Below are 15,988 nucleotides of genomic sequence, written 5' to 3'. Positions count from 1 at the left end.
GGGTACTTTGTGGGTGGTTGTCTTCTGTCTTTGTGTCATTGCACCAGTTAGGTTTGGTTCGGGTTTCACATTTGTTGTTGTGTATTTTGTAGTGTTCTCGTGTATGGTCTTGATTAAACATGTTGAACTCTAACCACGCTGCATTTTGGTCCTCCTCTCCTTCAGTGGATGAAAACCGTTACATAAGTAGAAATTGTCCACAAATATTGCATTTTAAAAGCTTGTTATATTAAATGCCCTTTAATATAGAACACATGAAAACATTTTAATATGAATAAAGACTTGCTAAAGTGCCAAAATTCAGCATTTTGACATGTCCCTCTGTGTATCCTCTGTGACTTCTAGGAAGATATTACCCCACTTAAACCCAACATTTCTCCAAGGTTTCCCCATCATTGTAAAGCCCATGTTATTTTGTTGCTTTGACAAAGTCATAACTTAAGATTATTATTTATTTCATGTTAGTGATTCATTTTAAGGGAAAAAAGAACAGAAAAAAGAATGTCTCTCATTTTAATTTCAACCATGTTACATGAACTGAAATCTCATTTTAATATGGTGAAACTATTCCTTTTATAAATATTTTTTTTCAAAAGATACATTGCACAACTAATAGTCAAACCATAGTTTAAATGCAGGTGAGCTGGTTCTACTCTCTTTGGCCATTTGCTGGTATTCTGAAGTGGAAAACTGAGTGGGTCGAGCATAACATGTCAAACCTGTTACCCATAGACAGGCAATACATTTTTTTTCAATTTAAATGTTTTAGTGAAGCTTGCATTCAATTGCCCCTCACTGTTATACATACACAACAAGCTTCTATTCTCCCTGTCAAGAAGGGAATTTATGGCTGATTTAAGATGACGTTGTCAACCCTGTTAGTCAATCCTGTAACTTTATTTGACAGTTAACGGTGTTTAACAATGTTAAAATTATATGAAATTAAACTTCTTTTTTTTTTACCAAGCTAGACTACTCAAAGGCACCAAATTGAATTGGAACAACCCACATGTGTGATATTTAGTTCTTCAATTTGAAATGTTGCCCTCAAAGAGCATTATACCATTCCATTTCCCATTACAGTCTTTGAAGTCTCATTAGCTATGTTTCCATTAACTTGTCCAGGGATTTTTTGTCAACATTAAGAAAGTTTGTATAGAAAATATATGCGACAATAGCCTGCTAGGGTGGGTTTCCATTGAACTATCTTGTGTCGATAAAAACAGCTAAAGACGTCACACCTAAAAAAATATATTTAAAACATCTCGAAAACCTTCAGTGTCAAATAAAAATGTAGTGGTTGAAGTGTTTCCATGATCCATTTAGGGGAACTGTGCATGAATAAATTACCCACAGCCGGTATGCCCTCCAACCTACCTGTTTCATGTCTCAGGTAGCCTGTGAAAGCCAGCATGTATGGAATGCAATCATTTACAAATATTTTCATTTTCATATTCTCATGTGCCAATGCCATGTTCCGTGCCATGGTGACATTTGCACTCCTGTAGATCTGAAGTAATTGGATGATGAATCTTGCATCCAGCCAACCAGAAAAACAAGGCGTAGTAAGTCAGGCATTCTTGAAAGTCAAGAAACATGATTTCTATAGTTCAAACATTTTTTTTGCAAGCAGTAGGCATTTAGATTTAAATTGGCGCTTTATAGTTACACTGTAAAATAACGATTTGGCAATCGTCTTTTATTTAAAAAAAAACACAGTTCCCATAAAGAACATTCACAATAAGGAAGGTTTGACTAAATAAAAATCCACCCCTGTCGAACGGATAAAAAAAAATCTTGATCTTCAGACAATGTATCCTAAATTGGCCATATCCATTACACATGGTGAAAATATTGCTTTTGTCGAATTAACCTGGGTCATTTGAAACCTGCCAATTGTGTGCAGGGAAAACACAGTAAATATTGAAGTTGTAACCCAGCTAAATGACTCTCTCTTTCCCTTTTGTCTTTCATAGGTGAGGAAGACTCTGGATGCCACCATGCAGACACTGCAGGACATGCTGACGGTGGAGGACTTTGATGTGTCTGAGGCTTTCCAACACAGCCAGTCCACTGAGTCGGTCAAGTCTGCCTCGTCCGACTCCTACATGAGCAAAGTCAACGTTGCTAGGAGACGAGCCAATCAACAGGAGACCGAGGGCTTCTACTTCACTGTGAGTGGCTCTGACAACCAACACCACTTAAAATGCATTAGAAATGCCTTTTCAATTTTATTTGCATGAATGCGTACTGGTATTAAGTACTTGCTCTAGGGCTCTGACAAGGTCTTGTGTGGCTCAGTTGGTAAGATCACTGTGGTTATTGTAGCTGGATATCCAGGTTTATCTTACTTAACACGTTCCAAATGCTAACACTATAGTGTCCTGTCTCATTTTTACAGTCATAGTATCAATTCCCGCAGGAATCACAAACACATAATACAAATGAGTGCACTCACTGTAAATATACTGGAAGTAACTTTACAAAGAGTGTCTGCTATGTTTATGAATGCATTGCATACTGATATTAGAGTACTTAGCAACTCAGGTTTAGCGGCTTGCTCCAGTGTTCATCAATTTGCAGTATTATGCCCTGTGGAATTCAGACAGGCAACCTGGTTATGAGTTCTTTCTACTGCTATTGGCATCAGGCTTTGGTGATACAAGTCATGCAAATGAATTCAGAAGTTAACCCTTTGATGTACTGACGTAAAGCAGTAGTCACTGTAGCCTACAATCACAAGTGTGGTCTTGTGTGGCTCAGTTTGTAAGAGTGTGTTATTTGTAAGGTCATGGGTTCAATTCCTGTAGGGATCACATACAAAAAATGTGTTTAAATGTGTCAAAACTCTACACAAAATACTCTGTAATGTAAAAGTGGTAGGAAGGTTGTTTTTTTTTACTAATGAAAAATAAAACACTATCTTCATTAGATAAGTATAGTTAATAACTTCACCATGCTCAAAGGGATATTCAATGTCTGCTTTTTTATCTATCGGTGCCCTTCTTTGCGAGGCATTGGAAAGCCTCCCTGGTCTCTGTGGTTGTGGAATCTGTGTTTGAAATTCACTACTCAACTGAGGGACCTTACAGATAATTGTATGTGTGGGGTACAGAGATGAGGTAGTCAGTCAAAAATCCCGTTAACAACTATTATTGCACACAGAGTGAGTCCATGCAAATGATTGTGTTTTGTTAAGCAAATGTTTACTCCTGAACTTACTTGGGCTTGCCAAAACAAAGGGGTTGATTACTTTTTGACTGAAGACATTTCAGCTTTTCATGTTTTATTAATTTGTACTTTGACACTGACATTATGGGGTATTATGTGATCAATGATACAAAATCTAAATGTAATCAATGTTATATTCAGGCTGTCACACAACAAAATGTGGAAAAAGTCAAGGTTGTGAGTACTTTGTGAAGGTATTGTAAGTAGCTTTGGATCAAAGTGCCCGCTAAATGTCATATCTACTTTTCTTTTGCCCTGTATAGAAATTCAAAGAGTACCTGAATGGCAGCAACCTTATCGTGAAACTACAGGCCAAGCATGATCTACTGAAGCAGACTCTGGGAGAAGGTGAGAGCACTTCTTCACATGGTTACAACGTTGTTGTGTCACTACTGGAGCACAATTCCCTTCATAGGGTCATTACCTTCCCTTTATCACTAGCAGCAGCTTGCCAATTTGAGTCTTAATATGGTTCAAACATTGTTGTGAAATTGTGTAGTTAATTAGTGGGAATCTTAACTGCCATATCAACCACCATAAACCACCATAAACCACCATAAACCATATTGTATCTTTAGCCATATTTATTTCAGAAAATTGTATGATGGTCCAGCAGCAGCCAACCAGTTGGGTCCAGTATTTCCAGGGATTAGTTGTGGACGGACAGACAGACAGACAGACAGACAGACAGACAGACAGACAGACAGACAGACAGACAGACAGACAGAGGCTTTGTTGCTGGAAGCTGTTTTATTAGACATGACATGATCCCTGAATTCAACCATTCGAGTCACTGATCAAATAGTGTTATCAGGGGACATCATATAATCTTGTATTCTTGTTTCTTCTGTAGTATGCAACCCCTCTGTTACCGTAACTAGATGATATACACTACATGACCAAAAGTATGTAGACACCTGCTCGTCGAACATCTCATTCCAAAATCATGGGCATTAATATGGAGTTGGTCCACCTTACGCTGCTATAACAGCCTCCACCCTTCTGGGAAGGCTTTTCACTAGATGTTGGAACATTGCTCCAGGACTTGCTTCCATTCATCCACAAGAGCATTGGTGAGGTTGGGCACTGATGTTAGGCCTGGCTCGCAGTTGGCGTTCCAATTCATCCCAAAGCTGTTCGATGGGGTTGAGGTCAGAGCTCTGTGCATGCCAGTCAAGTTCTTCCACACCGATCTCTATTAACCATTTCTGTAATGACTTCCCTTTGTGCACAGGGGCATTGTCGTGCTGAAACATGAAAGGGCCTTCCTCATAGAATCGTCTAGAATATCATTGTATGCTGTAGCGTTACAATTTCCCTTCACTGAAACTAAGGGGCCTAGCCCAAACCATAAAAACAACCCCGGAACATTATTCCTCCTGCACCAAACTTTACAGTATGCACTATGCATTGGGACAGATAGCATTCTCCGGGCATCCGGCAAACCCAGATTTGTCGGATGCGCTGCTCCACAGTCCAATGACGGCGAGCTTTACACCACTCCAGCCGACGCTTAGCCTTGTGTGCGGCTGCTCGGCCATGGAAACCCATTTCATGAAGCTCCCGATGAACAGTTCTTGTGCCGATGTTGCTTCCAAAGGCAGTTTGCAACTGAGGACAGACTATTTTTATGCGGTACACGATTCAGCACTCAGAGGTCCCGTTCTGTGAGCTTGTGTGGCCTACCACTTCGCCACTGAGCTGTTGTTATTGTACCTGGGTCTTTCCACTTCACAATAACAGCACTTACAGATGACCGGGACAGCTCTAGCAGGGCAGAAATTTGATGAACTGAGATTTTGGAAAGGTGCTACCTATGACGGTGCCACGTTGAAAGTCACTGAGATCTTCAGTAAGGCCATTCTACTGCCAATGTTTGTCTATGGAAATTGCATGGCTGTGTGCTCGATATTATACACCTGTCAGCAATGGGTGTGGCTGAAATAGCCAAATCCACTCATTTGAATGGGTGTCCATATACTCATGTATATAAAGGTGTATCATATAGTGTATCATGTTACAGTATATAATTACTGCACAATTACTACTAAATTGCACAAACCCAATGCAGACAAATGTGGCCTTCCTCACACTCAACCTTCCCTCCTCCTTCCCGGTTGTCCCTGGATATGCTTGCTTTCATTGACATTCCGCTCTGAGTTGGCAGGGTCCGCCCCCTCCGGCTCTCTATCTACGGTTTCTAGGGCGACCGCTAAATGATCGCTGCCTGGCTGGCTGTATGTGATTCAGAGAGGCGGTCATGGAGCCCGCACCATTGAGCCCGTCTGAATAGGTGCCCATGTTCTCATAATGCCCTTCATCCCTCGCCCCTCGCTTCTGTCTGCCCCATCTGCCAGCTCTGTAGACAACCAGGTCTGGCTCAGAATGTACTCAACCATGTGTCCAAGCATTGTCTTTTCTCTCTCTCACAGACACATGCACGCAAGCATGCACACACACACAAACACATTCTAATTTTCTCTCGCTCTATTTCTCCCCCTCTCTCTCCATTTCTTCCCTCCTTTCTTTTAGGGGGAAGGGCTGAATATGGAACAACACGGTAAGAAAAGAGCCTGAAAAAAGGTGGAATAAAAGCATGTCAAATCCTTCCTGTGTTCTGGGAAATAGAGGAGATGACGTCATGTTAAAGTGAATAGCAGTTCAGGTCCCAAGCCTCTCTGGAAAATCAGGGTTGGAATTCCAAACAGGGAGAGGGGATGTGGTCTGTCTGTTGATGAATAAATAGACTTCTGAGCAAACTGGAGTTTGCAATGAGGCAGCTACGGGGAGATGAGCTGGCTGTAAGACGATCTGTCACTTGTCAGTCACTACAGTGGCCATAAGTGGCCTTGTTAAACACTACAGTATTGTACTGGGATCTGCTAATCAGAACAGTACTGTAAATTAACCACAGACGTCAGTGGAGAAGAATGAACAGTAGTAGCAGAGTTATGAGACATTAAGTTTTGATATCTCCTCAGCTCACAGGCCTGTTATTCTCTGTGTCATTACTCATGTGCTTGGACTGTAATCATGTTTTTATGAACTGACTTATTTGATAAGTTGCCCAGAGTCATTCAAGTCAGGTTATTCAGGGTTAGGCTGAAACAGCTGTGATAAAGTCAAAGCATACTTCCTCTGCAACTCCACTTGTGTGTTAAAATAATATTATGGTTTGTACTGTGAGAGGAGGGGAAGGAATAGGACATGTACAGCTATCTAGAGCCATGTACTGTATATAGTGGCTGTAGATATGGCTCTGCATATACAGTTGAAGTCGGAGGTTTACATGCACTTAGGTTGGAGTCATTAAAACTCGTTTTTCAACCACTCCACAAATTTCTTGTTAACCAACTATAGTTTTGGCAAGTCGGTTAGGACATCTACTTTGTGCATGACACAAGTAATTGTTCCAGCAATTGTTTACAGACAGATTATTTCACTTATAATTCACTGTATCACAATTCTAGTGGGTCAGAAGTTTACATACACTAAGTTGACTGTGCCTTTAAACAGCTTTGCAAATTCCAGAAAATTATGTCATGGCTTTAGAAGCCTCTGATAGGCTAATTGACATCATTTGAGTCAATTGGAGGTGTACCTGTGGATGTATTTCAAGGCCTACCTTCAAACTCAGTGCCTCTTTGCTTGACATCATGGGCAAATCAAAATCAATCAGCCAAGACCTCAGAAAAAAATTGTAGACCTCCACAAGTCTGGTTCATCATTGGGAGCAATTTCCAAACACCTGAAGGTACCACGTTCATCTGTACAAACAATTGTACGTAAGTATTAACACCATGGGACCACGTAGCCGTCATACCGCTCAGGAAGGAGACGTGTTCTCTCTCCTAGAGATTAACGTACTTTGGTACGAAAAGTGCAAATCAATCTCAGAACAGCAGCAAAGGACCCTGTGAAGATGCTGGAGGAAACAGGTACAAAAGTATCTATATCCACAGTAAAACGAGTCCTATATCGACATAACCTGAAAGGCCACTCAGCAAGGAAGATGCCACTTCTCCAAAACCGCCATTAAAAGCCAGACTACAGTTTGCAACTGCACATGGGGACAAGATCGTACTTTTGGGAGAAATGTCCTCTGGTCTGATGAAACAAAAATAGAACTGTTTGGCCATAATGACCACCGTTATGTTTGGAGGAAGAAGGGGGAGGCTTGCAAGCCGAAGAACACCATCCCAACCGTGAAGCACAGGGGTGGCAGCATCATGTTGTGGGGGTGCTTTGCAGCAGGAGGGACTGGTGCACTTCACAAATGGCATCATGAGGCAGGAAAATTATGTAGATATATTGAAGCACCATCTCAAGGCATTAGTCAGGAAGTTAAAGCTTGGTGGCAAATGTGTATTCCAAATGGACAATGACCCCAAGCATACTTCCAAAGTTGCGGAAAAATGGCTTAAGGACAACAAAGTAAAGTTATTGGAGTGGCCATCACAAAGCCCTGATCTCAATTCCATAGAAAATGTGTGGGCAGAACTGAAAAAGTGTATGTGAGCAAGGAGGCCTACAAACCTGACTCAGTTACACCAGCTCTGTCAGGAGGAATGGGCCAAAATTCACCCAACTTATTATGGGAAGCTTGTGGAAGGCTACCCAAAACTTTCACACAAGTTAAATAATTTAAAGGCAATGCTACCAAATAGTAATTGAGTGTATGTAAACTCCTGACCCACTGGGAATGTGATGAAAGAAATAAAAGCTGAAATAAATAATTCTCTCTGCTATTTTTCTGACATTTCACATTCTTATAATAAAGTGGTGATCTTAACTGATCTAAGACAGGAATTTTTAAAATGTATTTGGCTCAGGTGTATGTAAAAGTACTACTTCAACTGTATCTAGAAAAACATCCCACTGATTATACAGAATGAAATACATGTTTCAGTCCTTGTTGTTTTTCATCATAGTTCATGTGTATCTGCACACCCTTCACCAACCTCCTCCTCCACCATCAGCCCCCCCACTCCTCCCGCTAAACCCAGGAGAATGCGGAAGCCTAGACCTTGCTCCGTTTTTAATCATAAACTCTTTAACGGCAATATGGAGGCCTTCATCAAGGTACTGACTGACTGGCCCCTATGTGGCCCCTCACTGAACTCTATGTGGTCTCTCTCTGTGTGTCTAAATGTCAGCAATCTTTACTAGCAGCTCTGGGGGTTCTACCTTTGTTTTCTGTCTTTGACTGCTCTCTCGTCTACTCCAACTTCAGCTTAGCTCACTGACTTCCCTTCTTTCATGGCCCTGTGCTGGGCACAACAACTGTTTAAATAAATAGACTAAACAACGGAGATTCCTCTCTATTCATTCCTATAGGGATTTGTCTGACTGCGCAGTCCATTGGCTTGACAGCTAGGAAATGTAGTGTTTGTCTCTCTGGTCTGGAGAAGAGTAAATTCCACATAGCTAAGTTTCAAGGTTGTTTATGTATCAAATGTAGTCAGACTCTGGTCGCGTGGGGTTTGCTTATGACATTAATGCCCATGTTATAGCACCTGAACCCTGAACTCTAGACATTAAACACATTTTGGTGACAGGCCAGTTGGCCCAGGACTAAACATGTCAGGCTATGGAAATAAACACACAGGGCCGTTTCCTCTGCATAAGTCAGGATCCAACATTGGCACACTGACAGATAGAGTGTGTACACATCAGTGGAGTCCACTGGGGCTGTTAGTGTCAGACTGTCATGGTCCTAGTGCCTCCAAGTGACATCTCAGGTGTATTCTCAGAGACAATAAAATTGCCCCAGTCAACCATGGTGTAAAATCTGAGCCTCTCTTGCCACTTGTCCACAGTCCCAGGCCCATCGTCCTTGCCTTCACCAGAACCCCCAACCCTCCCCTCCCCCCAGCCCCATCCTACCCAAGCTTGGGTCTCTCCTGTCGGGCCTCCCCAATCCTTCTCTCAGGCTTGACCTCTTACCCCCTCCCTCTAGAGGTCCTATCTGTTTCCCTTTGCTTCTCTAACCTTATTGTGGTTCTTCTTGCCTCTCTTCCTCTCTGTTCTGTTCATCCTGCTGCTGCCACTGCTTTCTGCCTGCCCCAGGGGAAGACGGAATACCCGAACCCGCAGCCAGGTATTCTGGTTATTCTGTCATAGAAGGGATGAGTAGCCTGGTCCCAGATGTGTTTGTGCTTTCTGCCAATGGCAATGGCTATAGGAGTTGGTAAGACAGCACCAACAGATCTAAGAATCAGGCGAGGGGTGAATATGTTTGGGTTGTATGTAGAGGTCGACCGATTATGATTTTTCAACGCCGTTACCGATTATTGGAGGACCAAAAAAGCCGTTACCGATTAATCGGCCGATTAAAAAAAATAATTAAACATTAAAAATGTATTTGTAATAATGACAATTACAACAATACTGAATGAACACATATTTTAACTTAATATAATACATCAATAAAATCAATTTAGCCTCAAATAAATAATGAAACATGTTCAATTTGGTTTAACTAATGCAAAAACAAAGTGTTGGAGAAGAAAGTAAAAGTGCAATATGTGCAATGTAAGGAAGCTAACGTTTAAGTTCCTTGCTCAGAACATGAGAACATATGAAAGCTGGTGGTTCCTTTTAACATGAGTCTTCAATATCCCCAGGTAAGACGCTTTAGGTTGTAGTTATTATGGGAATTATAGGACTATTTCCCTCTATACCATTTGTATTTCATTAACCTTTGACTATTGGATGTTCTTATGGGCACTTTAGTATTGCCAGTGTAACAGTATAGCTTCCGTTCCTCTCCTCGCTCCTCCCTGGGCTCGAACCAGGAACACAACGACAACAGCCACCCTAGAAGCAGCGTTACTCATGCAGAGCAAGGGAAACAACCACCCCAAGGCTCAGAGCGAGTGACATTTGAAACGCTATTAGCGCGCTAACTATCTAGCCATTTCACTTCGGGTTACACCAGCCTCATCTCGGGAGCTGATAGGCTTGAAGTCATAAACAGCGCAATGCTTGACCCACAACGAAGAGCTGCTGGCAAAACGCACGAAAGTGCTGTTTGAATGAATGTTTACGCGCCTGCTTCTGCCTACCACCGCTCAGTCAGATATTTAGATACTTGAATGCTTGTATGCTCAGTCAGATTATACGCAACACAGGACACGCTAGATAATATCTAGTAATATCATCAACCATGTGTAGTTAACTAGTGATTATGATTGGTTGTTTTTTATAAGATAAGTTTAATGCTAGCTAGCAACTTACCTTGGCTTACTGCATTCGTGTAACAGGCAGTCAGTCTCCTTCTGGAGTGCAATGAGAGAGAGGCAGGTCGTTATTGCGTTGAACTAGTTAACTGTAAGGTTGCAAGATTGGATCCCCCGAGCTGACAAGGTGGAAATCTGTCGTTCTGCCCCTGAACAGGCAGTTAACCCACCGTTCCTAGGCCGCATTGAAATCAGAATGTGTTCTTAACTGACTTGCCTAGTTAAATAAAGATAAAAAAAAAAAAAAAAAAATTAAACATTTTTTTTAAAATCTGCTAAATCGGTGTCAAAAAATACTGATTTCCGATTGTTATGAAAACTTGAAATCGGCCCTAATTAATCGGCCATTCCGATTAATCGGTCAACCTCTAGTGGTATGTGTACACTAACTAAACAACATCTCTCTGCCTGCTTGGTCCCTCTGTCCTTTATCACGTGATAACCAATGAATAATGTACAGTACCAGTCAAAAGTTTGGACACATCTACTCATTGCAGGGTTTTTCTTTATTTTTTACTATTTTCTACATTGTAAAATAATAGTGAAGACATCACAACTATGAAATAACACATATGGAATCATGTAGTAACCACAAAAGGGGTTAAACAATTCTAAATATATGTTATATTTGAGATTCTTCAGTGTAGCCACCCTTTGCCTTAATGACAGCTTTGCACACTCTTGGCATTCTCTCAACCAGCTCCATGAGGTAGTCACCTGGAATTAATTTCAATTAACAGGTGTGCCTTGTTAAAAGTTAATTTGTGGAATGTATTCCCTTCTTAATGCATTTGAGCCAATCAGTTGTGTTGTGACAAGGTAGGGGTGGTATACATAAGATAGGCCTATTTGGTACAAGACCAAGTCCATATTTTGGCAAGAACAGCTCAAATAAGCAAAGAGAAATGACAGTCCATCATTACTATAAGACATGTAGGTCAGTCAATCTGGAAAATCTCATGAACTTGTAGTCGCAAAAAACATCAAGGGCTATGATGAAACTGTCTTTCATGAGGACCGCCACAGGAAAAGATGATCCAGAGTTGCCCCTGCTGCAGAGGATAAGAGATATACTTTGGCCAAGAAACACAAGCAATGGACATTAGACTGGTGGAAATCTGTCCTTTGGTCTGATGAGTCCAAATTTCAGATTTTTGGTTCCAACCGCCATGTCTTTGTGAGACGCAGAGTAGGTGATAGGATGATAACCGCATGTGTGCTTCCAACCGTGAAGCATGGAGGAGGAGGTGTGATGGTGCATTGCTGGTGACACTGTCAGTAATTTATTTTGAATTCCAGGCACACTTAACCAGCATGGCTACCACAGCATTCTACAGCGATACGCCAGCCCATCTGGTTTGCACTTAGTGGGACTATGATTTGTTTTTCAACAGGACAATGACCCAAAACACACCTCCAGGCTGTATAAGGGCTATTTGACCAAGAAGGAGAGTGATGGAGAGCTGCATCAGATGACCTGGGCTCCACAATCACCCAACCTCTGGTTTGGGATGAGTTGGGCCGCAGAGTGAAGGAAAAGCAGCCAACAAGTGCTCAGCATACAGTGCCTTGCGAAAGTATTCGGCCCCCTTGAACTTTGCGACCTTTTGCCACATTTCAGGCTTCAAACATAAAGATATAAAACTGTATTTTTTTGTGAAGAATCAACAACAAGTGGGACACAATCATGAAGTGTAACGACATTTATTGGATATTTCAAACTTTTTTAACAAATCAAAAACTGAAAAATTGGCCGTGCAAAATTATTCAGCCCCCTTAAGTTAATACTTTGTAGCGCCACCTTTTGCTGCGATTACAGCTGTAAGTCGCTTGGGGTATGTCTCTATCAGTTTTGCACATCGAGAGACTGACATTTTTTCCCATTCCTCCTTGCAAAACAGCTCGAGCTCAGTGAGGTTGGATGGAGAGCATTTGTGAACAGCAGTTTTCAGTTCTTTCCACAGATTCTCGATTGGATTCAGGTCTTGACTTTGACTTGGCCATTCTAACACCTGGATATGTTTATATTTGAACCATTCCATTGTAGATTTTGCCTTATGTTTTGGATCATTGTCTTGTTGGAAGACAAATCTCCGTCCCAGTCTCAGGTCTTTTGCAGACTTCATCAGGTTTTCTTCCAGAATGGTCCTGTATTTGGCTCCATCCATCTTCCCATCAATTTTAACCATCTTCCCTGTCCCTGCTGAAGAAAAGCAGGCCCAAACTTCTTCTTCAGTCTTCTCCTTGTATGAGCTGAAAGTTTAGAGGGACGGCCAGGTCTTGGTAGATTTGCAGTGGTCTGATACTCCTTCCATTTCAATATTATCGCTTGCACAGTGCTCCTTGGGATGTTTAAAGCTTGGGAAATCTTTTTGTATCCAAATCCGGCTTTAAACTTCTTCACAACAGTATCTCGGACCTGCCTGGTGTGTTCCTTGTTCTTCATGATGCTCTCTGCGCTTTTGACGGACCTCTGAGACTATCACAGTGCAGGTGCATTGATACGGAGACTTGATTACACACAGGTGGATTGTATTTATCATCATTAGTCATTTAGGTCAACATTGGATCATTCAGAGATCCTCACTAAACTTCTGGGGATAGTTTGCTGCACTGAAAGTAAAGGGGCTGAATAATTTTGCACGGCCAATTTTTCAGTTTTTGATTTGTTAAAAAAGTTTGAAATATCCAATAAATGTCGTTCCACTTCATGATTGTGTCCCACTTGTTGTTGATTCTTCACAAAAAAATACAGTTTTATATCTTTATGTTTGAAGCCTGAAATGTGGCAAAAGGTCGCAAAGTTCAAGGGGGCCGAATACTTTCGCAAGGCACTGTATGTCGGAACTCCTTCAAGACTGTTGGAAAAGCATTCCAGGTGAAGCTGGTTAAGGGAATGCCAATAGTGTGCAAAGCTGTCATCAAGGCAAAGGGTGGCTACTTTGAAGAATTTCAAATATAAAATATATTTTGTATTTTTGGTTTTTAACTTTTTTGGTTACTACATTATTCCATGTGTTATTTCATAGTTTTTATGTCTTCACTATTATTCTGCGATGTAAAAAAATAGTAAAAAAAAAATAATAATAACTTAAATGAGTAGGTGTGTCCAATCTTTTGACTGGTACGGTATATATGAATATACACTGACTGTACAGAACATTAGGAACACCTTGTTAATATTGAGTTTCACTCCCTCCTTTTGCCCTCAGAACAGACTCAATCTGTTGAGGCATGGACTCTTCAAGGTGTTAAAAGCGTTCCACGGGGATGGTGGACCAATGTTTCCCACAGTTGTGTCTTTGGGTGGTAGACCACTCTTGATACACACTGGAAACGGTTTAGCTTGAAAAACCCAGTGGCGCTGCATTTCTTGACTTTCATACTGCTGCACCTACCACCTACTTCCATATCCCGTTCAAAGGCACTTCAATATTTTGTCTTGCCCATTCACCCTTTGAATGGCACACATATACAATCCATGTCTCAGTTGTGTCAAGGCTTAAAAATCATAATTTAGCCTGTCTCCTCTCCTTCATCTACACTGATTTGAAGTGACATCAATCAGGGATCATAGCTTTCACCTGGATTCACCTGGTCAATCTGTCATGGAAAGAGAAGGTGTTCCTAATGTTTTGTACACTTAGTGTATAGTGTCTTTATGAGTATGGTGGTAACCTTGTGAGGAAACAGAGGGTATCAGAAGAACACCACAATCACACCTCTGCGGACCATATGCGCTTGCTCAGTCAGAGAGTTGAAAGTCTCTCAGTTAATATTTAAATTATGTAAATGGTCTTATGAAATGGTTATATGATAATGTACTTATCTTTGTTCATTATTCATGCAATTAGTTGGTTAATAGACTCATTTTACACAGAATTAAAGAGAACACAATCATATTGTATCTCTATGGTAGTTGCCATGATTATACATAATTCATTCTGTGTACCTAGACAGATAATTAATTTATTAATGTGCTTTGTTCACTCTCATAACCTGTTGAGTCACCTTACCTTACCTCTCCCTCCCTATCCCTCTCAATCCCTCCCTCTCAATCCCTCTCTCTCCATACCTCTAAAACCCTCCCTCTCCCTCCCTCTCAAACTCTCTCTCTCAATCTCTCTCTCTCTCTCTCTCTCTCTCTCTCTCTCTCTCTCTCTCTCTCTCTCTGCCTCTCTCTCTCTCTCTCTCTCTCTCTCTCTGCCTCTCTCTCTCTCTCTCTGCCTCTCTCTCTCTGCCTCTCTCACTCTGCCTCTCTGTTAGGACTCAGGGCAGGCTATACCAGTGGTGGTTGAGAGCTGTGTCCGCTACATCAATCTATACGGTAAGAGGAACACAGGAATTAATTGATAGTTACTGTATGTAGTCCATGTAGTTGAATATACTACTGTATAGCCTCCATTTTGGATCTCAGTGATGTAGTTTCTCATATTGGAATATTGAATATTGAAACTACCATGTAGTGGACAGACAGAATATGTTTCTGATGTTTGGGCTGTGGATATACTACACTCAAGTTTCAGTTTAGTGTGTGTTTGTGTGTGTCCATGTCTGTGTGTCTCTGTATGCGTTCCTGCCTGCGTGTGTGTTTGCCGGATATGTTTCCGTCATAATGCTGACTTGGGGGTGCTCTGCTCCAACAGGCCTTCAGCAGCAAGGCATATTCAGGATTCCCGGCTCCCAGGTCGAAGTCAACGATATAAAAAATTCATTTGAGAGAGGTCGGTCCCAGCGAGGCCCCAGCACGGCTGCCACAGACCTTCGCTCTAGGACTGTAAAGTGCAGACAGATACATAGAGAGCACATTGGTCATGTATGGCACTGTCATGGACAAGCTATTTGAGATGTACAGCAGCAGTAGTTGCCACATTCTTAACAGGAATGCTATAGTTGGATGAAAATACTGTAGTGACAAACGTACAAATATATCTTTATTATTTTTGTCGGCTAACTAATATGTTTATAGAGAAAGCTTAGGCAAATGTTTTCCTATAAGCTAGTTAATGAGGTGTTATATTGTATTAAATGACAGCTGACTGTGTTCTTACAAGCTTACACAGTTTACAAAGCAGATGTACATTCACAATTTTACAGATGTACTTTTTCAGCATGACTTGGGTTATATAGATTCAACAAGATTAAAGCAGTGTGACTGGATGATTGACAGATTGTGTGACTCTGTACCATATCATGTGATGCCCCTAGGTGAGGACCCATTGGTCAACGACCAGAGTGACCATGACATCATGGCGGTGGCAGGAGTTCTGAAGCTGTACTTCAGGGGGCTGGAGTACCCCCTGTTCCCCAAGGAACACTTCCTCGACCTCATGTCTACCATCAGTAAGTAATACTGATGTACTATGACCTCATAGCAACCATCAGACTACTGTACTCCACTGGGGCGGATGCAGGATTTAGATCAGGATGGGAACACTTTTTGGCTCAAGGGCCAGATCGTGATTTAAAAATTCAACAGAGGGCCGTCCAGATTTTTTGGGGACTGATTCGTATGT

At 41.5% G+C, this 15,988-nt stretch overlaps 1 protein-coding gene across 3 annotated transcripts in view; it reads left to right on the top strand.

Moving 5' to 3' along the window:
* The window catches only part of LOC139413697 (SLIT-ROBO Rho GTPase-activating protein 3-like), a 73,276-nt gene that overhangs the window by 36,694 nt on the left and 20,594 nt on the right, over positions 1–15,988 (top strand). The window contains exons 9-15 of one of the 3 annotated variants that reach the window (XM_071161372.1): positions 1,977–2,174; positions 3,495–3,579; positions 5,764–5,791; positions 9,301–9,331; positions 14,739–14,799; positions 15,119–15,196; positions 15,681–15,815. In XM_071161372.1, coding sequence (XP_071017473.1) covers positions 1,977–2,174; positions 3,495–3,579; positions 5,764–5,791; positions 9,301–9,331; positions 14,739–14,799; positions 15,119–15,196; positions 15,681–15,815 — 616 coding nt within the window. Of the gene's footprint in view, positions 1–1,976; positions 2,175–3,494; positions 3,580–5,763; positions 5,792–8,162; positions 8,314–9,300; positions 9,332–14,738; positions 14,800–15,118; positions 15,197–15,680; positions 15,816–15,988 lie in introns of all 3 variants that reach the window. The other 2 variants (XM_071161371.1, XM_071161369.1) reach the window with 2 other exon arrangements.

The sequence above is a fragment of the Oncorhynchus clarkii genome, chromosome 7 (assembly GCF_045791955.1).
Source record: "Oncorhynchus clarkii lewisi isolate Uvic-CL-2024 chromosome 7, UVic_Ocla_1.0, whole genome shotgun sequence".
NCBI lineage: Eukaryota > Metazoa > Chordata > Actinopteri > Salmoniformes > Salmonidae > Oncorhynchus > Oncorhynchus clarkii.
This window is presented reverse-complemented; position numbering and strand designations above follow the sequence as displayed.